Source organism: Zalophus californianus, chromosome 1 (assembly GCF_009762305.2).
Source record: "Zalophus californianus isolate mZalCal1 chromosome 1, mZalCal1.pri.v2, whole genome shotgun sequence".
Lineage (NCBI taxonomy): Eukaryota > Metazoa > Chordata > Mammalia > Carnivora > Otariidae > Zalophus > Zalophus californianus.
The window spans coordinates 122,445,953-122,469,375 of record NC_045595.1 but is presented as its reverse complement, the minus strand read 5'-3'; the positions used below and the strand labels follow the sequence as shown (position 1 = coordinate 122,469,375).

Genomic DNA, 23,423 nt, shown 5'->3' with positions numbered 1-23,423 from the left:
AACTCTCTAAGTGATTAACAACTCTGAGGGAAAAGGATGGCCTTTCAGAATATTTTAAATGTCTTGACTATTAAATATTTCAGAACATTTAACACTACCATCACTCCTTCCAGGGATGATTGCTGAGTTGTCAAGTTATTACACCTTTAGGTGAACCTCTTTCAGGGGGGTGAGGGATCCTAATACAAGGGAAATGCAGATGAGAGAGCAAGGAGGAAAGGATAAGTTAGGTTGGGGAAGAACTATCTGCATGTCTGCCTTGGAGATCTAAATATTTAGGGACGAAATAGCAAGTGTAAGGTTAGTCTCTCTGTTCTCTAGTCAGTGGAGAAGGAAGTTTTATAGGTTGCTGTGAATGGAAATCAGAAACATATAGAGCTGAGCGCACAGATCAGCATATTGAACACAGCAGGAGCTTGTTGAGTCGTTTAGGGTAAAATGAAGTGGCCATCTGGGCATTTTTTTAAAAAATCTGTTTTTAGGGAAAAAAAATAGCCTATTCATTTTCATAGTACTCCTTACTTCCATTTCCTTCTATTTTCATAAAACATAGATGAGGAAAATTTGTTTTGGTATCTGTATATTGGTCCTAGAATAGTTAATAGCAAAGTTCATTGAGATTTATTCTTGTCTTTTTCCTGAGAAATCTTCTTAGAGCAAGAGTTTTGAAAATAAGAAATTACAGTGGCAGTTTTATGTGTTTAAGAAAGGAACTATATGTATTTTTCTATGCCTTTCTTTAGCTTTTCAGAAATTTGTTAAATTATTTCTTTTCACTCTTCTTTCTAGGGAAGGGGTTGGCAAACTGTACCCAGGCCAAGTCCTTCATTTAGCCTATTTTTGGATGATGCCTGAGCTAAGGATGGTTCTTGAATTTTTAGATGGTTAGGAAAAAATGAAAAGAGTAATATTTCATAACATGAAAATTATGTGAAATTCAAATTTTGGTCTAAAGTTTTATTGGAACGTGGTCATGCTCATTCATTGTTTATGGCCGCTTTCATGTTACAGTTGCAGAATTGAGTAGTTGTGACAGACACTTGTATTGTCCACAAAGCTTAAAATGTCTGGCCCTTTGTAGAAAAAGTCTGTCAGCCCTGTTCTAGGCCTTGAAATTCAGTAAACAGCATAGGACTCTTTTAAACTGTCATCATGCCTTATACAGGTCTATATTAAAAAAATACTAGTCTATTTTGATAAAATGAAAATAATCTTTCAGCTAATTTTAAAGAATTATGTGTATTTGAATTTCCTGAACAGTGAGAACTATGAATTCCTTGTGTAACTCTGAAATCAACTTTACATTTTCACTCTTTGATTTCAGTAATATTTGAAAAAATCTTTTACTAGCCATTTGGGATTTCCCCTTCTCTACTCCCTTAACTTCTTTATATTAATCTCTCTTCAGAAATGATTACTTGGGAAAACATCAGTGTGAACATCTACATAATTCATAACTTCGTTTTCTTCTGAACCTTGAATTATTTTGCAAAAAATTGGTTATCCTCTGTATTTTGCATGAAGTTTCCCACTATCATACTGTTATTAGGAGAAAATATCAATACCTTGTTATAGGTGTCCAGTAATGTATATTACCATATTGTGCAATATTACGAAATAAACAGAGGCCATTTTTTGACTGTCAGCATAAGTAAATCCACTGAACACTATGGTTTACTTTCTGAGGTATTACAGTCCTTAATGAAGTATTTGGCACTTACTGATTCACAAGTGCACTTTTAAATCATAATTAAATACTAAACGGAGTGTTCCACATATCGCTTAATATTTTTTCTTACTTGAATTTCTTAGGTACAATGTTAGCTGTTCTAAAAAATTTGCACTTAGTCGTTGGAATCGTAAGCCTGATAATCAAAGTCTTGGGCATCGTGGCCGTCGTCCAAGTGGCCCTGATGGGGCAGCAAGAGAACATATCCTTAGGCAGGTCTGTAGAAACCTTGCTTCAATGTACTATACCCTTTTCCGAAATGCAAGGAAAGTGCAATGCTGTATTTTACTTGTACTACATTTTCCAGCTTCCAATTACTTATCCATCTGCAGAAGAAGACTTGGCTTCTCATGAAGATTCTGTTCCATCTGCTATGACAACACGCCTGCGCAGGCAGAGTGAGCGGGAAAGAGAACGTGAGCTTCGGGATGTGAGAATTAGGAAAATGCCTGAGAACAGTGACTTGCTACCAGTTGCACAAACAGAGCCATCTATCTGGACAGTTGATGATGTCTGGGCCTTCATCCATTCTTTGCCTGGTATGTAATTCACCACTTTGGCCTTATATTTTTCTTGTGCATTCACACACAGGAATAATATTAGATCCAATCCACACCTATTGCACAAAAGGGCTAGAGAAGTACTATGTATATGTATTAATTAAATGGCATTTGCTATTGAAATGTGATCTGTTTCCTCTTGCTTATTCCCTCAGCACAACTGGGTATTTTCTCATACCCCCCAAGTCGATAAAAACTGACTAGTCCTGCTTCTGCTGTGACACCTCAGCCGGTGAAGATATTAAAGGTGCTCTCTTCTCTTCAGTCTGATTTCTCTCGAGAGGTCAGTAGAGAGATTGAGTCAGACACTTCTTCCCTTCTGCTCTTCTATTTTTCTATTCTATTTCCTCTTTATTTCCTAATTTAACCTTTTTTAAATAAAATAAGAGAGACTATATATATATAAATTTTTGCATTTTTGAAAGCTAATCAAGACCTTTTAGAATATGATAACATTTTGGTTTCTTTTTAAAAAATCAAGCTGGTTCTTTTAAAGGAAGCTGCATTCCTTGATTCTTTTCAATAAGTAGCCATCAAGAACACTTCTAAAATTTGATTTTTTAAGTAGACAACTAAAATTCAGTTATGATATTCCATTCCAATATTGAGGGTAACTTTCTTATGTTTTTCTGCTCTCTCGTTTTGGTACTCTTTCCATCAGCTTAATTCTTTATGTTCTTTATCTTTTTTCTTTAATGCAGCAGTCTTTTATATCTACTTTCTCCAAGGGGCTGGTTACTAAAGATAACTGCACCGTTGCTCATGATGAGACCCACATTGATTATATATGTTAAGACTTTTTTTTTTTTAAATCAGCAAATCTTACCCATTTTAACCTTACGAATGTGGAAAACAAGGAGATTTTTTAAATGTTTGCTCCGTTTTGATTTTATTGTGAATCACACTATTTCTCTTGATATAAGCTTTCCAGAAAAATATATCCCCTTTGAACTCTACAGACTTATTAAAATTAATCCAGCTCTTTTTGCTGATTAATCTTTCTGTGAAGGTAACCACTACCTCAGAAGCAAACTTACAGTTAATGTGCTGAATGAAGAAAGTATATTCAGAACTATTACTGCTTTAAAAAAAAAAAAAAAACTGCCATTTTACCTTATATAAACAGAATTCTATGACATTTTATTATTTTTTTCAGTAGCTTGTTTTAGAAATGCTAAATAAGTTTTTTTTTTTTTTAAACAAGATATGGTCACTTTTAAAGGAAGATTGCAGTTGTTCAAATAAAGAGAGGATACATTTTTCATGGAAGATTTTTAAACATGCACCTAAGGAAACTTAGGTATGAGTTAAGTGCTAATAACCATATAGGTTTTGAATCTGCTTTAAAACTGATATGTTAGAAGATTGTGAGTCTTCACTGGTTGTGATTTTAATATTTAATGACATAAATTTTAGTTTTTAGACAAGTCTAGATATCTTGAGAATTAACACCGGACTCTACTGATTCCTTGGGGTTGGACTTTGATTCTGTCATCTTCAGAAGTAGTCTCCGTCTTCCACATGGGGCATGTAAGCTGTTAGCCTGATTTCTCATTTGGGGAAACTTTCCTTTCCTTTGGGGAGGAGCGTTGGTTCATATCCTGAGGAAAGTAATTGGTCAAATAATTAACAAATAATAGGTATCTGATTCTTCTGTCATTTCATATGCTTTTGTTAGGGCTAATTTTCAAACTTTCCCCAATACCCATTTGCTGTGTGGTTACTCTTGGCTGCTATATTAGAACAAAGGCTAAACTCCTTTGTCTCATTCTTGCTTCATTTCAGTTTAAAAAAAAAAAGATTGCTTACATTTGAGATGCTTGTCTTAGTTCATCAAGACAATTTTGTTGCCAGTTGTTTAGAGAACATTACTTATCATTAAAGGGAAACTGCTTTATAATTTAGAATTGTTTGGTGCTGTGTAAGAGTCTGCTTTCCTTTAGCTGATTAAATGGGAATACTTCTGAACTGCTTTGACAGGCTAAATAACAGGCTTATTTGTGTGATCACTTATATCTTCTTTCTCAGTGTTTCTCTCTGAATAATCCCTGTGGCCTAAAGTAAATCTCATATCAGAAAATGCTTTTATCTTCATTTCTCTATGCTCCTCTGGCCTTTGTAAACATCTTTTGAGCCTCTTTCAGGCTCATTCGCGGCTGCATTGTTTTTCTTCCAGGTAGTCTGCTTCCAACCTTTTCTCATAGAATGAACAAGCTTATAAATTTTGTAATCTCTTGTATTTTCTTTCTTTCCAGTTGAGATAGGCTTCCCTCTTTCATCAGGGCACCTATATTTACTCCTGGAGTTTTCTCTTTGTATAATGTCATCTTGTAAACCATACTGGTGGGACCATATTAGAGCTGTATGCTGTAATATCCAGTCTCAGAGCTGCTACCACAGTGAAAAATTATTTTCTTCTGGGGTGCCTGGTGGCTCAGTTGAGTGTCTGACTCTTGGTTTTGGCTCAAGTTATGATCTCAGGGTCTTGAGATTGGAGCCTGCTTAAGATTCTCTCTCACCCTCTCTGTCCACGCCCCCCCCTCGTGTGCGCACTCTCTCTAAATTAAAAAATATATTTTCTTCTAATTTTTGTGCATTAAAAAGTTCTCTATGGAAATGATTCTTCTTTTCAATTAACTGCAGTATCTTAACTCTTGATCAGTGCAAAGGTCAGTTTATTCTGTATATATTTGTGACTCTGTAGGAGATTTGGTTTCTCTGTAGGCATATAAAGTAGGAATTAGCCTAAAAACATATGACTTGGTTTTCATAATACTAATATTGGGACTTTTTTATTATGTAATATTAAGTGGCAGGTGATATATTTTCACCAGCCTTACTGAGATCATTTTTGTGCAGAATGTTTTGTTTTGGGTTCAGCTAGAAAAGTGACTGGACTGAAAAGTTCAGTTGGGACTCATCCAGTCGCAGAGGTCCATGCCCACCCTGATAGCTGCTTCTGGTGACATAAAGCCAGCAATGCTGACTGGGTGCTGCACTTGGGATATGTTTTGTACGAGTCCCTGGGGCACCAGTCATTTTACAGAAGTAGATTCTAACGTCAGAAACTCATTGAACTTTTAGCTCAGTATACCTTGAGCATCTAAACATTTTTTTGAAAATTCATTTTTCTTTAGTGAGTTTTGGAAAAATATTTGCTTCTGCCTTTTTTTTTTCTAAGTAATTTTATTTTTTCATTTCTATACTCATGTATAACTGCTCTTTGTTGTGGTTGGCTTATGGAAGTTGTGATCTAAAATTCTGAAGATAATGCATTCCTACACGATCATGGTGTTTCCCGAAACATATTTTGTTCTTTATTATTTTGCTAATACATTTACTTACTACAAGAAGACATCTGAAGAGGGATCTCCCAGTACAGAGGAACAACACATGCTATTTATTTCCTCATGGAGAACTCCTTGTTTCTATTCCCAAATGTAGCTCTTACAGTCCTCATTACTTCTCATTGCTCCTGTTTTCTGAATCTAAGTAAGTCCCGCCCTGTCTTTCTCTCTCTTCTTTTCTTTCCTGTGTTCTTGTAAGTAAGACTGAAGAGAGAAGAACATTAGTTCTTTCATAAAAAGAAGGATGAAGTCACAACTAGATGCAAGATTAGTCAGTTTTGTCTGCCCAGTTTTGAGAGCTACCTCTGGGAAAAGAAAGGGAGCTTTTCTATGGTGAGTAATCCCATTTTAACTGTATAATTTCTTTTATATGGTAAATGGGCAAAACCATCACATTCTGTTTAGGGTACTTTTGAAATGTCAGTTTTTTAGTCTGAGAAATTAAAATAGAGAAATTGAAAAGCTGGCTGCTATATATGAAACAGGAAAGAAACAACAGAGAAGATGGGTAAAGAAATAACCAAGAGAAAAGATGGCCATACAGCTGAATACAGAAGAAAGTGTATTACTCTTACAAATAGCTCTTCCGTAGCAGATCCTGTTTTGGTTTATTGATTATTCACTCATCCAGTCCTTCACTTATACAGAAATGTATGTATTTAGCACCTAACAATGCTTTGTGCTTGGTACCAGGGTTATAGGGATGACATCATTATCTTATGTAAACAAGTGGATGACACATTTGCAGTAGAAAGGATAATCATTCCAGCAAAGTTGTGCTCTCCAGCGGTGTAATGTAACCATTTCCATTATTCGTTATCTTTGTGTTTTCTCTTAGAATGCTGATTTGAATAAAATAGACTTGAAGCTGTTAGTTTTTACTCTTAAATTCATTATTATAATTTCACTGTCTCTTATAAGGAAGCTTCCACATTATTGCATTCTCTCCTTTCTTGGTACCTTCCCTGGTTGTTTCTTTACCCTTAGTGGGGAAGTTTATTGAGTAACCTGGCTGTGCAAAATTTGGTAGATAATAAAAACGTTTGAGGTTTAAGTAGATGTTAGCATTGTTACCTGCTAAAGCACCTGGTTTACACTGAGAGATAAAATATTATTTGGCAAGAGATTAGGGGGCAAGTTCATAATTTCAATGGGAATTTATGTTTTTTTATCAAAAGTAGAGACAAATCCAGTGATACTAAGATTTGAAGTTGACATTACAAGTCCAGCAGTGTAATACATTTCAGCAGTGTTGCAATAGATTGATACTACAATTTTGTTGGTTTGGTTCTTTCCTGAGTAAAAAATAAAAATGTTTTACATGTGCTTGGTAATTGAAGGGTGTAAATTAGAATAAGGTACAAATGATAATGAAAGTGGTACTCTGGTACTTGAGAAAGTATTTCTAAGTTGTTAAATGACAGAACATTGTATTTTATTTCCCTACACCTGTATGTGAAGGGTATATTATACAAAGAAAAGTTCATGAGGTATAATAACTAGTTAATCCAAACTTGTTATATGTGTGACATGCTTTGAGGTAATTGTCTTTTTTGTCAAGGTATGTTATATCTGAACTGATGAATCTACATTTTTCCTGACTCTATTTCTGTAATATTTTTAGAACAAGAATTCCAAGTAAATTGCTTTACCTGGATTTTGAATTAATTCTTATTTTCAGAATGCCAAGAAATACTCTCTTCTTCAGGAGTGAACCCAAGACTACCATAAATAAATTTCATTTGTTTCTCAGCCTGTATTTCAGATACTCAGACCCACTGAGAACATAACTGTGACTGTTAGAAGTAACATCTAATTATTTTGTATTAATGCTAACTTCTGTCCTCTGATCGAATTCCAGGCTGCCAAGATATCGCAGATGAGTTCAGAGCACAGGAGATTGATGGACAGGCCCTTCTTTTGCTAAAAGAAGACCATCTTATGAGTGCAATGAATATCAAATTAGGCCCGGCCCTAAAGATCTGTGCACGCATCAACTCTCTGAAGGAATCTTAACAGGATCATGAGGCTGTGAGAAAACAGCAGTTTTTACTCTTCTTAAACAGACTTGTAAGGTAAAGGCTCAAGTTGGCCTAGAATATTATCATATATTGTGGTGGATAGCCAAGCACATTGGGATCTCCACATCAAAAGCTGACATTTCTTCTACAGATATGATTCATCATACATTTTCATAAGTAGTCAACATTGGTAAAATTAATTTTACAGGTTACATGCAACAATGAAAGACTGATATAGAGGGCCATGATATTTTTCAAAGAAACGTGTTATACTAGATAATTTTTTAAAGGTGATGTTTATCGTTAATATAAAGAATCCTTTTAAAAGTAATTTAATGATTTACATTTCTCCTCTTTTGATTCGGTTTTCTTATACATTTTTCTACCCTGTAAGTTTTCTATAGGTTGTCATGAGAGAGATAATTTAGGAGTAATTTAGGAATAGTTTAGGAGTCCAGTGACTGGAATTGTATGCAATGAGATATCAGTGTGCATTTAAAAAAACGTCTGTCAGACAATTGCTTTGTCTATAAAAAAAGGATTGCATTCTAGCATGAATAATACTGATCTGGAAGTCAGAAGAGTTGGTTTCTGTTCCAAACTTGACTAAGAATTTGGTGCGGCTGAGAAAGTTTTCCTCTTAGTTTTTGTACATTTAGATTAATGGTTCTCAACAGAGGTTAGTGTTGCTGCCCAGGGGACATTTGACAACGTCTAGAGACATTTTGGTTGTCATAGCTTGGAGGGGCTGGGTAGGGTTGTTATTGGCATCTAGACCATGGAGCACAGGGATGTTGCTAAATATCCCACAGTGCACAGGATGGTCCTCCAAAACAAAGATTTATCGGGTCCAAAATATCAAGTAGTGTCAAAGTTTGGAAACCCTGGTGTAGGAGTGATAAATGTTGCTCTTTTTTACCCAAAGGGATAATTTGAAAAGATGGAGCACAATAAGGAATACATGATACAGTGGATGTATTTCAGATAGTATTAATGTTCTGCTGAAGTATTTTTCCCAGTTTTACGCATCCCAGAAAAAAGGGAAAAGTCCACTAAATTGACCTGTAAAATAAAGACTAGGATACAAATAATTTGACTCTCTGAAAGTACAGATTTCTATTAATTATCTTTCGTATCTGCTCTTCTGCACTGATGAAGGCATAATGTGATTATACCATATGAACCAGTGCATAGCCTTACAAGGAGTCCAAGCTTACTTGGTGTGACAGTAGTTTGTAGTGGATATGTGGTTGGTCTTTAGATTTTTTTCTAACCTTGAACATGCTGGGTCTAGCTAGAATGCACATTCCTTTTTCTTGACTAAACCCTTGCATGCTTCCTACAAAGTACCCACCAAGTAATATCTCTTGGATTATCAGACCTAATTTTGTAAGTACATGGTTTAGGGAAAAAAGTTTTAAGGCAAAATTTTTCACTGAATAGTGTCCTATCAGAATTATGACAATAAAACAAAATTGTTGTGGGAGCCGTGAGAGCCTGATAGTCCTGGACATAAAAAATTTGTTTTAATCTTTTTTTTTTTTTTTATCTTTGCCACACGATGGAAATGTTTTAAAATAGAAGGAACATACACAGATATTTGGCAGGAGTTCAGTAAGTGGGGAAGGAAGAGTCCATGGGTTTCAGTCATTGTCACTGCTCTTTTCAAAAAGATTGTGTTGAGCTAGTAGAGGACTAAAGATGTCATTAAAGACATCACAGATATTTATCTTTTGGCTTTGTGTACATTAGAGAATGTTGATTATTTTTATACAAAAATACAGCGGGTAATTTTTTTAATCTTTAGATGCCTCTTGTTTGAATGTATGCTTTGTGGGATTCTTTTGTGTAGTAATGTTTTAAAAAAAGATGTTTACTGACAGTTATGTGTAGGATTAGAATGTGTAATATAGTGTAAGGCTCATTTTCCAGACCTACAATAGCTTGTAGTCTACGTTACATTATTTCTTTATATCACATTTTTAATTATTGGATTAAAGTTTCAAGGAAAGGTAGGTACTCTGTATTCATTTGTTAGCAGTTAATCGTTATGACAGAGTCGTCATATGCTTGACTTTCCCCCCCCTCATCTTGCAGTTTCAGAACACAAGTATAGGCTGAGCATTAGTAGGAGATGGTCCACTGAAGGGGTAGGGAGGGCGTGGAGGGCACAAAGGAAAATCTCCCCTGGAATTAAAACTTTTTCATAGATAATCCACAAGCAATTGATTATTTGGGGATAGACTCCCCTAGCAATAATGATTACCTCCCATAACTATATTATCTCTAGCCTTTAAGGTATTAACTTTGAACTATGTACAGGTTCTCCTTTTATTTACTCCCTTTTTTAATATCAGTCATTATATACTAACTGAAAGCCCCCGTGCCTAGCACTGTGTTAAATATCCAAGAAAGCTTATAAGAATGGGAGGGGGTTCCATTTGATGAGAGCACCTTATAATCTTAAGTCTTGTAATAATCTCAAAAGTAGTCCAGATCTTCTCTTGTCCTCGCTCAAAACATACCTAGAAAATCTACTTGGTTTTTCACATGAGCTATTTTATTTAGAAATGGCTCATTTGCTCAACTGGTAGTTTTCCCTGTTGATGCATGTTTCTTTCTAGAGAATTAACCATCTTAAAATCAGAGCTTCAGTTATATATGATGGACATGGACGATAACACTGGGCATCCACCTCTCTCCTAAGTTCTGAGCACAGTTTTGGGATGATGTAGGTGGGGAGAGTGTTTTCTTTTTCCTTCGTGCTAATAATTGTTTTAGGAGGAGAAAGAATGACAAACAAAAAGGGGACATGGGAAGTTCTTTCTACTTTTGCTACCTGAGTTTGCATCTTCTGACTTCTTTAAACTGATGTACTCTTTTCCCATTGAGGGAAATAAAACCTACATGTTTCAAATTTTATTTGCTTTAAGCCATGTGTTCTAAGAAAGTAAACACCCTCAGAGAGCTGGTTTGTAAACACTTTTACATGATACGGATTTTCATCATGCCTTGTGTATGACAAGCTCTGCAGCTTTGATATCATCACTGTTGTATAAGGCAGAGTGCTGTCCCCAAACCTGTCACTTCTTAAGTGGCATATAACTATTTCCAGGATGCTGTGGCATCGCTAAACAGATGCTTTTCTTAGTCTCAGCTTAAGGGCTGTCACATAGGAGTAGAGAATGTGGAACGGGGAGAAGACATATTAGAGAAGAAGCTTGAGAATGGGAGAGAGGCAGACAAGAGACCTGTCGCTTTGCTTATCCCACTTCAACACTGAACAAATTTCTGCACTTTTGAAGAAGTGATTTACCTAGTTTTAAATAGAAATGATTTTTTTAGGTAGCCCATTGTTTTTGTTTCCTAGTTTGTTTAAACATTTAGAACTGTATGAAGTATTGTTGTGCCCATGCCTTTGAATAATTTTTGACCTAGCTAATCTTCATAATATCAAGTGTGAAATGAGTCAGACATTTATTCAAATACCAGTCTGATAATGAAACCTGTCACAGTGTCCCATATCAGAGACTTGTTCAATTAAATGTTAGGAAGTCCTGTTATTTGCATTCGGAGGGTTCTGATACCATCATAGCATAAATATGGTAGGAAGGCAGTATACAGGTGGCATACTCTTAGGTTGTGTTTACATGTTTGTGAGCCGTTTTGGAAAGAATAAACTATTATAGATGGATGTGAATGATGCTGTCCTCACAGCCCTATTGAGTAGCTGAAATCCTGATTGGACACACTGTTAAAAAGTTGTAAAGACATTTTAAACTAGAACCATGTGATTATATACTGTGGTTTGAAGATCCTCACCCTTAATGACTGGCAGGAATGCATGCTGCCTGTGTGTGGCTGGCCCTGAGCCTGAGCCGAGAGCCTCAGAGGGCCTCCCCTACTGCTTCCCTCCCCTACTGCTTCCCTTCCCTCAAGCCTGTTCTAGGCCCGTGAGAACCGTGGGAAAACTTCTTAGAGACCTTTGCCTGAAAATCCTTAGAGAGGATTTTGTAGTAGAGTTAATTTTAGGAAGGCAGTTGGGGCAGGACTTTCTAAGACCTAATGGTCATGTTTCAGTGAAACCTTTGGGCAGTGGAAACTGGCCCATCAACGCACAATGTTCAGTCTGTTTCCTGTGCACCATCTATGTAGCTGGGCCTCGAGGAGGGTTTTCCAGGGGGAAGGACAGGGAAGTGGAGGAAGAGACAAACAGGAGGAAAAGCATTCCAGACCCAAGGGGATAGTACAGTTAACGGAGTGAGGGTGTGTAGTATAGATATGACCTTCAGTAGTTCAAAATAATATGGTGTAATGGTTGGATCCCAGTTACAGCAGTAAGATTCGCCTGTAATCACACTCATTCTTTCACTCTCTATCAAATGATCCTGCCCTAGGAGGACTTCCTGCCCCTAAAAGGACTATTAATAAATAGTTCCAGTGATATATAAGTTAGTGATTTTTGACTTCAAAGAAAGGTGGCAACCATTGTACTTGGAGAGTATCTGTCAAAAACTCAAAGGTTAATTATTATAATTGAGTTATTGGAATTATAGAGGACAGTATCCATTTTCAGATACCACAGTTGAACCAAACTTGTAGATTGTTATAAAGGCATTTTAAGATAGTATTTTATTTGTTAGGTTGTATCTAAGAATTGGATGACTAGAGAGCTATAGCTTGCTTGTTATTAGTATGGATTTCAACAGAAGCCTACCTCTATTTCTTTGATGCACAGTAGTGTGGATCATGAAATGAACTGTTTAATTCACATTCATCAATATTGGTATTTTATGAGTCTATTTAAGAGCATTTGATTTAATCTTAAAGATTGTGATCCAGTTTAGATAAGCACAAATACAGTATTAGAAAAATAAATATGCAATCTTACTAAAGTTTAATTTCAACCTATTATAAACTGTACATCTTAAAAAAATTCTTTGGGAAGATATTCCTTTTTTGTTAGTTCATAATATGTACCACTATATAGTTTCCTTCATACCAGCAATACAAGCCATTTCTTCAATAATAATAAAAAAAATGTTGAAAATTATATTATCTTCTTTGGAAAAAGTTTCCTAAATTTTTAAGAATTTAAAGTTTTACATATTATTTTTTAGAGCTTATTTAATCTATTTTAAAATAATACTATGAGAAAGCTTTTTTTGAAAGTTGTAAAGCACTAATACAAATTAGCGTCATTTTCCAGAGCGCGGTGTTTGGCTTTTTCTGAACTTTCACTTGAACTCACAGACATTAAAAGGGAGCGGTCTCCCTCCTCCTCAGCTCTGAGGCCCAGCTTCTCTAATGAAAACCCCATTCTGCTCGAACTCATGAACACACACCTCTTCAGTGCCATGTTTATAGGTCCTTTTAGGAAAGGTTTTCCTTGAATGTTTCATTTTTTTCTTTTTTTATAGCTTGTGAACATTTAATTTTATTTAAAGATGACAATTTTAATCTCAGATGTTGGAGAAGAGGGTACATTAGAGAAGTATTTGTTCCCACTGCTTTTGAAAAGTATAATTGCTCTCTGTGATATTGATGTCAGTATGAATCCATAGAAAGAAAACCTTTACAAGGGTCCTAAAATATATTGTTGGAAAGAAGTCTAGTGATGAATTTTAAGTCAGAAAAAAGAACTTAATATAAATTTAACATACTGTTCTGCTAACATGGCATAGTTTTAAATATAAGCGGAAGTCAGTAAGTCCTTTGAGACCGCCTACTTCAACTGACTCCAGTCATCATCTTAAGAATTGATAGTAGCCATCAGTTATTGGCTGAAAAGTTATGCTCTAGGGACTATTATCAGTGTTAAACCCATGTTTTGTGGAGCTTTAATTAATGGAGGTGAAGAAGTTGGTGTTTATAGATAGTGGTGGGCCTGGTAGTGAAATAAGCGTGAATCTGTTCTAGAAAGAAGGAACTTTTTTTAGTTTTGCCTCAAGCAAACCAGAAGTGTCCATTGCTTAAAATCTTTATTTAGAATGTGTTGTTAAAGTCTTAATTCTTTTTGTTTTAGGTAGTACTAAATAGTCTACTTCAGTAGTAAATAATAGATGAACATAATCATTAAATTAACATGAAAGAAGATAAAACGCTGGTTGGGGGGGCTGGGCGTTTTACTTGCAGTTGGTGATTTAGTGGCGTGTGACACCTTCAGCCCTTCCTTTGCTTTTAATCTGTTCCATCTTCTGAATACACAGTATGGAGCCTCTACTACTCAAAAAGCTGATTTTGGTTTAAATCATCTTTAAGGTACCTCCCAGCTCTAAAACTATGATTCTCGGCCACATAATGGGGTATTTTTAAAGTTGCTTCTACTTAATTCTCTTTCCCTTTGGAACGGTTCATTACATACTAAGAGCTTTTGCTAAAAGATAAATGTTAAGCATCCATTTCCTGGGCCACCTGCAGTTTTTGTTCTCTTAACGGTTTAAACTAGAGAAGGAAAATTGTACAGACAAGCAAATGAGGGCATTTTTGTAAATGCTTCCTACTAGTTAACCACTGAACATACAAACACATATGAACATTGTCATTCATGCATTTATCCATTCATTTAGCAAACCATTTGAACACTTACTATGTGCAGCGTGTGGTATACATGACTTAAGGAACTGCTAATAAGTACACAAAATCTTCCCAAACAATTCTGATTGTGGCTTTAAACAAACATGGACATTATTATTACTATTACTTACTGTACTGAATGTAAAGTTGGAACTGAGAAGGAAATTTTTATGTACTGGGTAAATAAAAGTATTAAGCTAGATGACATCTAAGGGGTCAGAATGAATCACAGCACAATATTCCTAAAACACATTTCACATACAAATCATAGTCAGTCATATACCTGATTATTGGTTACACAATCCAGGGTACCTGATAAGGATTTACATTTTGAGACTGTTGTGACAGCTCATATTTCTCAGAATTATTTTGACCCTTGAATCTATTCCAGAGGTGTTACTATACAGGGTGTTTGACAGAACAATACAAAGAAAGAAGCTGGTGCTGATTTACTATACATTTGTAACTACAAAAGCTTTACACCCAGTATTGACAGTGGAGTAACTTTCTAAAACTGAAAAGTCTCAAAGGAGAATCTCGCTAAACAGGTTTGTTTTTTATTGTCTTTTGTTGATAAAGCAAGAAATTACACAAAACTTATTATTACAAATATACCTACTTTTTAGAAAACACATGTATTACATAGTTAAAAAGGTTTCCTTTAAAATGCAGAACTGGTCAACATAAAACCATTCCATGCTTGAATTGACAACTATTTGGGGAATAAATATTGAATGGCATTAGCTGGGTAGTTTCCTAACCACTTGGGGGTTCTGTGAAATGTTCTAATTTCTGTTGTTCCAGCAATACAGATTAACATCATGCTAGCATTCTCCATAAAAATACAAAATGAAAATATCTTTTTTTCTCACCCCCTCAAAATAAAAATACCTAATATTAAAAAAGATCTTTTTTATGCATCACCGTTGCAGCTTTTAAAGCAGGAAAATGTCCCAGTACATGTTAGATTAGAATCTAAAACTGATTGAAAATAGAACACTGACATCCAAGTAACCAAATAGTCTGGGTTTAAAAGAATTTGCCATGGTCCTCGTTAAAATTTACTTTTAAAATGTTTTAATTCACCTAATTTTTCAAATATTTTATGGTGTTAAATATCTATAGCATACTTTTTGTATATGTATTCTTGAATTTTAAAAAAAGCTGATGCAGTGTGCATAATTACAGATGTCTGATTGCCAATACACTTAAGATTCCCAGTCACCTCATTCAGAAGCTTGGTCTTTTTTCCACAGGAAAAAAAAAAGTCAAAGTGAGTTCTAAAAACTATCCTCAGAGTGAGGAGTGAGCTGTGGTGAAGGCTGGAGTTGTAGACACAGTGTGTGGAGAGGTACTGACAGGAGAGGCGAGGGTGGGCATTTCAAGCCTCTGTTAAATTACTGCTTTTTGTCTTCTTGCTTGTTAAAAAAAAATGTTACTTTGTTGATTTAACAAAGGCAGATTGTTGTAATTTTTTTTTTCTGATGCTTCAAGCACACATTAACTGATTTTTAAATTCCTTTTGGTTCCTCCCATTGTTCTAAAATAGGACTTTCATATTACTAAAACCTCAAAAGCTCATCTACCCAGGTTGAACAAAGCATCACCAAGGGGAAAGGAAACCTTTTTTACTTTTACAGAAAACAGATGTTAAGATTATATATAGATGTATTCTTTCCATTGGATATTGTATTAGAGTCCTCCTTACAGGAAATGAAATAGTTTTAGCACTCTTAGCATTAGCGTTCCTAGATTGGTGTCTATAGCTACAGTTTTAAAATGTATAACCTGAAAATGAAGTTAATTTTGCATTATAAGAGCACACCATGATCTATGTAAAAAGACTGTCCATTTGGTGTATTTTTTTAAAAGAGAAAGCACTTTCATAATAACAAGTAGCATGTGTATGAATTTTAGATTTTCATATTTGTTGTGTCTGTATTCAGTGAAGTAAAATTGAACATTCAAATGTTTGTTGACGGCAACATTAACTGTTAAATTAAAGCACCTTATACTCTGCTGCTTAAACTTGCTTGTAATTGCACCTTTGTTACCTGCACATTTTCATATAGAATATTGTTGTTAACATTGCCTCATGTGGGTCTGGATGGAAGGTTAGTGGGCCTACAGGATCATTTATTTATATTGTTTATATTACAATAATATATTGTAGACCAGTTGTAAGTTCATTTCTTTACAAATAAAAGCCTCTTCCATTTGGCTGGTCTATTGATTAATTTTTTCTTTAAGCTTATGAGGGCTTTGAAATAGTTACAAGTTTGCCTATTTATAATCTGCAGAGTATAAACCTTTACTAAGTACGATATATTTTAAAGTATCTCAGTCCTAGGTAATGGCCAGTTGGAAAGTGGTACAGTCAGAGGGAAAGTAACCCAGAGAAGTAGAGGGGACAAGGTTTAGAAATGGTGACAGTTATAGACAGTATCTACGTAGTTGAACAAAGTGACCTCAGTTGATTCCTACCATTGAGATGGCTTTACTCTGGCAGTTCTGCCCACCAGGGGAGGTTTGGCAGTGTCTGGAGATGTTGTGGTTGGCGTGTCTTGGGCAGAGAAGGCACGCTGGTGAAGACTCTGCAATGCACAGGGCAGTCTCCCACAACAAAGAATTACCCAACCCAAAATGTGAACAGTGCTGAGGATAAGAAACCCTCCTTTACTTTTACAATGTGATACATTGCCCATGTGATTATGATTTGATATGCAAGTATGTGACATATAAGTTGTAAATGAAAATGAATCTGGTATGTCATGGAAAGAGACCTAGTCACTACTCCCAGTTCTGTAAGGTGAGCAACAAACTTTTCTTCCAGGAATATCTGTATTAAGAACAGAGATATGTTTTTGAAAATTACCTAAATTTAAATCGAGCTAATTTTCCCTTTATGTTAAAGGAGTATTTATACCAAATTTTAAGAAAATGATCTTGATTTTCTTGCTCTGAATTTAATAAAAATGTTTATTTACATTTGTATATCACTGGCAGAGAAGCTCAGATTTACTAACAGTTTGCATCCACTAGTTTTTTGGGTAACATGAAATCAGTATGGCCAAATATTAACTCGCTTCACTTTTGTGTTAAATTAATATTGGTAACATGCTGTGTTCCTGAACAGGTATAAAAAGTTTTCTTGGAATTATTTTGTTTTTAATACCATAGTCCCAAAAGACACATTCTGAAAAGGTATGAAAGTTGGGGCCGGGGAGGGGAGCTTCAGTTCAGTTCAATCTTTATATGTCCTTTCCCTTTGTAAAATTATGATTCCTACTGTAGTTGTCAGTTTTAATTAGTTTTAACATGGCAACATTAACAAATTATTATTGATATAGGCTTTTCAATTTGCTCAAGATTATGAATTGTAAGTGGAATGAAGCAGCATTTCCAGTTGACGAATGGATCCACAGGTAATGCGACGTCTCTTAAATTAAGCTTGTGACAATTAAACCAATAAACTGTAGCAATGAGAAAACTATTGACGAAGTACAACCACGGAATGTTCATCTCAATAAATGCTGGAATCTGTACTTTAAGTAAAAGGATAATTACTTGAAGTAGTACAAATGGTAACCAGGTACCGAGAAAGCAGATAATGAACTTGGGCAAGAGTGTTTTTTTAGAGCTCAGAGTATAACTACAATGGGATGAAAAGGGAAAATATAGGACAGTCTCATTCATATAGGAAGTCATCCTAACAGCCTGTACCAAGGCAGTAACTTCTGACCAAGAGGTTAGAAAAGCCATAAATAAAATCACCACCATGGAAAATGACAGCCAGTAACTCTGAATGCTAATGTAGAAAGGACACTGATAAGAATAAACATTCTGTGCCTTCAGGCTTTGGTAGATAGCTGGATCTCCCAAAACATAAGCAAGGACTGAAATCCAAATTAAAATTACTATAAAGAAATAAAATTTTTGACACTTAAATGCTAGCTTTGTGGTTCTGGAGAAATTCAGGTAATAATCTATACAAGCTATCAGGAAAACTGGATAATGCAGAAAACCGTAAGTGAAAGAAATAATTTGAGTAAATAGGCAGATGTGGTATTTAGTAAACCTAATGCCTAAAAGTACAAAATCCCTGAAATAGGATATAATGGAAATATTTACTAAAAGTAAAAGATCGATGAATGCTAGTGAAATGCAGAAATATTCCATAAAATTTTGATAGGTGATTTTTCTTCTCATTCCTAATGTGAGGATATTCAGTAGTATCTTCCCAAGTATAATCAAGAATAGCAGACAGTTACCATCTAGAGGCTGATTTGCTTGATGTAACTGGTACTGAAAAGAGCAGTTCTCTGAAGAAAGAGCAGTCATAGTTTTAGCTGAATTGCAGAAGGTCTGCTGAAGTACATAGGATAAAACACTGCTTCACTTTTGCTTCCATCCCTGTAAGGAAAAACGAAAAGAAAACCTCATGGTATGTCTAATTTAAAGCTTTATTCTCGGGTGCCTGGGTGGCTCAGCCAGTTAAGTGTCTGCCTTTGGCTCAGGTCATGATCTCAGGGTCCTGGGATTGAGCCCCACATAGGGCTCTCTGCTCAGCGGGGAGCCTGCTTCTCTTCCCCTCCCCTTGCTTGCCCCCCCCCAATGTCAAGTAAATAAAATCTTTAAAAAAACAAAACAAGAAAACTTTATTCTCAACTTATTTAATCCACTCATTTCCCAAATAATTACATTTGATTCTTGAACAAGGAAGGGGTCGGGGTGCTGATCCCCTGTACAGTCAAAAATCTGTATATAACTTTTTACTCCCCCAGAACTTCACTAATAGCCTACTCTTGACCAGAAGCCTTACTGATAAGTCAGTTAACACATATTTTGTATATGTGTTACATTACTGTATTCTTACAGTAAAGTAAGCTAGAAAGAAAATATTAGGAAAACCATAAGGAAAATACATATGTAGCACTGTCCCATATTGGAAAAATCTGCATATAAGTGGACCTCTGCACTTCAAACCTGTGTTGTTCAAGGGTCCACTATAAATATATAAATAGGAATTTATATTTCTCATAATACAGAATATGATCAGAAAGAATGTGTACACTTTGGTCATTTTTTGAGACCCAGATGGTCCAGAACTCTCAGATCTATAAGCAAAAATTTACATATAAGTTACTACAACTTCTGTAAAAGTACAGGTTTTAATAACTTGTAGAGACAGAAAAGTACTTTTATCTACCAGAACCAAAACACAGGATTAAAATAGCAGCCTGAGAGGAATAACAGTAACAATCACTGATGGCTGTTAACCCAGTTTTACTCTGACTCCAGACCATGAACATTATTATCCACCCAGCTTTCTTTTTGTCAGTGAAATGTAGGATAGCATTTTGCCACAGGATCATCATTCTGAAACTCGAAGATACAAAGCAGATGGTAAAGCTAAAAACACTGGGGACATAGGTAAAGGAAAGAAAAAGATTTCACTTTGGGACATGATCTTCAGATACGGCACCTGGACAGATGACAGAATCCGAGGAAGGAATAGGGGTTGAGTATGGGTACGAGAGAACATTAAGAATTGCTAGGTAAAGGTCAAGGAACAGGAGTTGAGGCTTGAGGGACTAACATTTGGAGGCAGGAAGAAGATGATGAAAAAGAAAGGTCAAAGGGGAAGAAATCAGAAAAAGGATGGAAGGAAGGCACCTGGCTGGCTCAGTTGGTAGAGCTTGCGACTCTGATTTCAGCGTAGTGAGTTTGGGTCCCATGCTGGAGGTAGAGATTACTTAAAAAAAAAAAAAAAGGATGGAAGGTAGTTCAAGAAATTTATCATTAAAAAACAAATCACAGGGTTGACCAAAAGTTGTTTCTGTAAGGCTGTTCCACCAGTGTTTATAAATAATGAAACAGTAACAAACCCACTCACAAATGTCAACAACTGGAGATGGGTTAAAAATGATACATGGTACATCCTTATGATATACTGTTAGGCAGCTATTAAAAATGCTTCTCCAGATAGGAGGAAGACTTAGTTTTCACTCTTCCTCTTTTGTACTCGTTAAATGTTAAGCCTAATGAATTTGTTACATGTTAAAAAATATAAATTTCTACAGTATGTTTAGTTAAGTGAATTGCAGGTTACAAAATTATGCAGCAACATCTAATTATTAAGACATTATACATGTAGAGAAAAAGACTAAAAGGGTACTCATTGAGTTATAGGTTTCTCTGAATTTCTCAAAGGAAAAGGAATATCAAGTCTGAAAAGTAAAAAAAAAAAACTGAATTTGCCTAAAACCAGATAAATGATGATTAAATAATTTCAAGGGAGTAGTTGAGGATACTGACTGAGGGTAAAGAAAAAAAATCAGGGTGAGGGAAGGCTATCCGTTCTCTTGACAGACTGAACCCTATCTTGACAGTCTTTCCATCCGTGTTGAGAAGAGAGTTCAACTGATTTCTTGAGCTTCCGTGTTCTTTTCATTGTCCAACTTTATCAAGAATCCTGCTGAGTGAGGTTAGCCAGACTCTGTCATTCTCAGGATCTGACCTCTTTCAATATGATTGGGTTCCTTATCCCACACCATCTTCCAATGATGACCTATCACCCTGTCCTGCCTTTAGCAAGAATCCCTTATTATCCCTGATGTTTCCTCAGTAATATTCCACCCACTAACCTCCACCTTGCTCCTTGGCTATAAATTCCCACTATTCCTTGCTGTATTCAGAGTTGAGCCCAATCTTTCTACCCAACTGCAAAATCCCACTGTAGTGGTCCCTACACCTAGCACAAAGGTCCTGGATAAGAGTCTGCCTTACTGTTCTTTAACAAGGGTCATGAATGATTTTTTCTTTACCACACTGTCATGGCTATAAATCTACCATTTCATAAGCTGACTTACTAAGGTACACAAATTATATGTGTGTGTGTCATATACGCACACACGTGTATATAAAAAAGTATAAAGACAGTTACAAAAATCAGTTAATACCTATTTTCATAATCATAAAAGAACCAATGAAACAAGGTCTTTTGGATGCTCAGTTTTTTTCCAAATTATATATGTAGTTTAACTTGACCCTTTACCAAAAAGTTCCATTCAGATTTGATGTACAAAGGCATAGACTCATGGCTACCACACCTTGACAAATGCCACTGGCTTTATAAGTGGTGATGTTTGGATAAGGAAGCCCAGATGGGATGAAGAATATATGACGTACTCCTTGTGCCAAGAAGGAAAACAGGCTGTTTTATTTATTTATTTTTTTTTTTTTAAAGATTTTATTTATTTATTTATTTGAGAGAGAGAGAATGAGAGAGAGCATGAGAGGGAAGAGGGTCAGAGGGAGAAGCAGACTCCCTGCTGAGCAGGGAGCCCGATGTGGGACTCGATCCCGGGACTCCGGGATCATGACCTGAGCCGAAGGCAGTCGCTTAACCAACTGAGCCACCCAGGCGCCCAAAAACAGGCTGTTTTAAATAGCCAGTGTTGTTTAGAAGGGGTGTGAAGAAGGTAAATAGAGTAGGTTCATATTTATAAAGACCCATCTAAAAAAAAAATCTTCAGGATAAAAGAAATAGAATTATCTGTATAAAATGATTTTATCCTTTATAACTCTCATCCGAAATTAAATTAGGCTAAGGAATCCATGTTTAAGTGGTCAGCATCCAAGGGATATTTCCGGAGTTTCCATTTCCTCACTGGCTCTCGGGGGCCAACTGGAAGGACAGGAAAGCAGGCCAGTCGGAAGAAGAAAGTACCTTGAGGAGAAGGATGATCAGTGATAGCCACCCAAGGCACCAGCCATGAACCTCTTTAGAAGAGGAGTGGAAGAATAAAGACAAGTTTGAAATGGAATGTGTAAGAGAATCAGAAAGCTGAAAGAAACAAGAGATGAGGGGAAAAGGCCCTGGGAAGATACGCAACTTGAGGCAATAACAAGCAATCAAAAGGATATCGGAACACAAGGTTCTAGTCGTTTTACACTGGTTCCTGAATATCATGATCCTGGAAACCAGTCAAAACTTTCTCATGATACCAATTTTATGCCACACTTCCCCATAAGCTGTTATAAAGTATACATAGAAAGTATTATAAATAAAGTATATACATAAAGTATTCAAAATTCCAGTATTTTGTTCTTTAAGCAACCTCCCAAGACAAAAAAAAATCCTTTGATAGGCTACCTGTACTGAATTTTCCCTTGAAAAATGTTCACCATAACTGCAGGAATCCAGAGATTTATAAGATACGGCTCTTTTCCCAAATGATTTTTTAAACTATGTATGAATCAACTCCCATGTTTCACATACAACGTGAATAGTTAAAGTGGAAGTCCTTTTAAGGCATCTTTGGGCTTGCTCTGCGATCTGGCCAGTTTAGAAGAATTAGCAGGAAACAAACCATGATTTCTTTTCACTGATCCAGTCTCTGGGTTCCTATTTAAAGCCCAGGGACGCCTGGGTGGTTCAGTCGGCTAAGCGTCTAACTCTTGATTTCCGCTCAGGGCATGATCTCAGGTTCCTGGGATCCAGCAAGCCCTGTGGCCCCTGCTGGGCTCCAAGCTCAGCAGGGATTCTGCTTGTCCCTCTCCCTCTGCCCCACCCCCTGCTTGAGCTCTCTCAAATCAACAACAAAAAACCCCAATTAATTCTTAACACACGACACTTAACATACTTACTTTGCTTTCTCCAGTAGTCTTTCTTGGCTGATAATCTCAGTTTTACTGCCTTCAGTGATCTTACTTTTGGTACCTGGCATTCCAAAATGCCATGTGACTAAGCTGTGTGTGAAAGAAAACATAAATAACCATCATTAATAGCAGTCGTAGTGGGACTTCAGTGTATCTAACTGGCTCCAACTCTCTTAGAAAAACGAACCTTCTGTGGGATTAGAGCCAGTAATTAACTGCTTATATACTTTTTTTCCAGGGAAAGGAAGACAGGGGATACATTTAGGTTGAAGCCCCCAAAGACCCTGAGATACGGGTACATATCACATGGCATCTATTTAAAGAAGTCTTGCTTGCCTTGCAGTTTTTGCCCTTAGCCTTCGGAGTCTAAACTAGTAGTTCTCAAACTATTTAGTCTCAGGACCTTTTGACACTTGTTGCATGTAACGTAAGTAACATTTTAATGAAAAATTATATTTTCCCAAAAGGAAAAATTTAGTGAGCAGAGTGGCATTTTTTCACATTTCACAAACTCCTTTGGTGTTCA

General features: G+C 36.0%; 2 protein-coding genes across 13 annotated transcripts in view; one reads left to right on the top strand and one right to left on the bottom strand.

Moving 5' to 3' along the window:
- PHC3 (polyhomeotic homolog 3) overlaps positions 1–16,460 on the top strand; it is a 76,949-nt gene extending 60,489 nt beyond the window's left edge. For 8 of the 10 annotated variants that reach the window (XM_027583383.2, XM_027583385.2, XM_027583382.2 and 5 more), the window contains 3 exons: positions 1,813–1,945; positions 2,037–2,268; positions 7,498–16,460. In XM_027583383.2, the coding sequence (XP_027439184.1) occupies positions 1,813–1,945; positions 2,037–2,268; positions 7,498–7,652 (520 nt within the window). In that variant the 3' untranslated portion in view covers positions 7,653–16,460. Of the gene's footprint in view, positions 1–1,812; positions 1,946–2,036; positions 2,269–2,444; positions 2,573–7,497 lie in introns of those variants that run through there. The other 2 variants (XR_003517997.1, XM_027583386.2) reach the window with 2 other exon arrangements.
- GPR160 (G protein-coupled receptor 160) overlaps positions 9,227–23,423 on the bottom strand; it is a 54,449-nt gene continuing 40,252 nt past the window's right edge. For all 3 annotated transcript variants that reach the window (XM_027583391.2, XM_027583392.2, XM_027583393.2), the window contains 2 exons: positions 22,886–22,987; positions 9,227–18,646 (listed from right to left, as the gene is read on the bottom strand). In XM_027583391.2, coding sequence (XP_027439192.1) covers positions 17,561–18,574 — 1,014 coding nt within the window. In that variant the 5' untranslated portion in view covers positions 18,575–18,646; positions 22,886–22,987 and the 3' untranslated portion in view covers positions 9,227–17,560. The remainder of the gene's footprint in view (positions 18,647–22,885; positions 22,988–23,423) is intronic.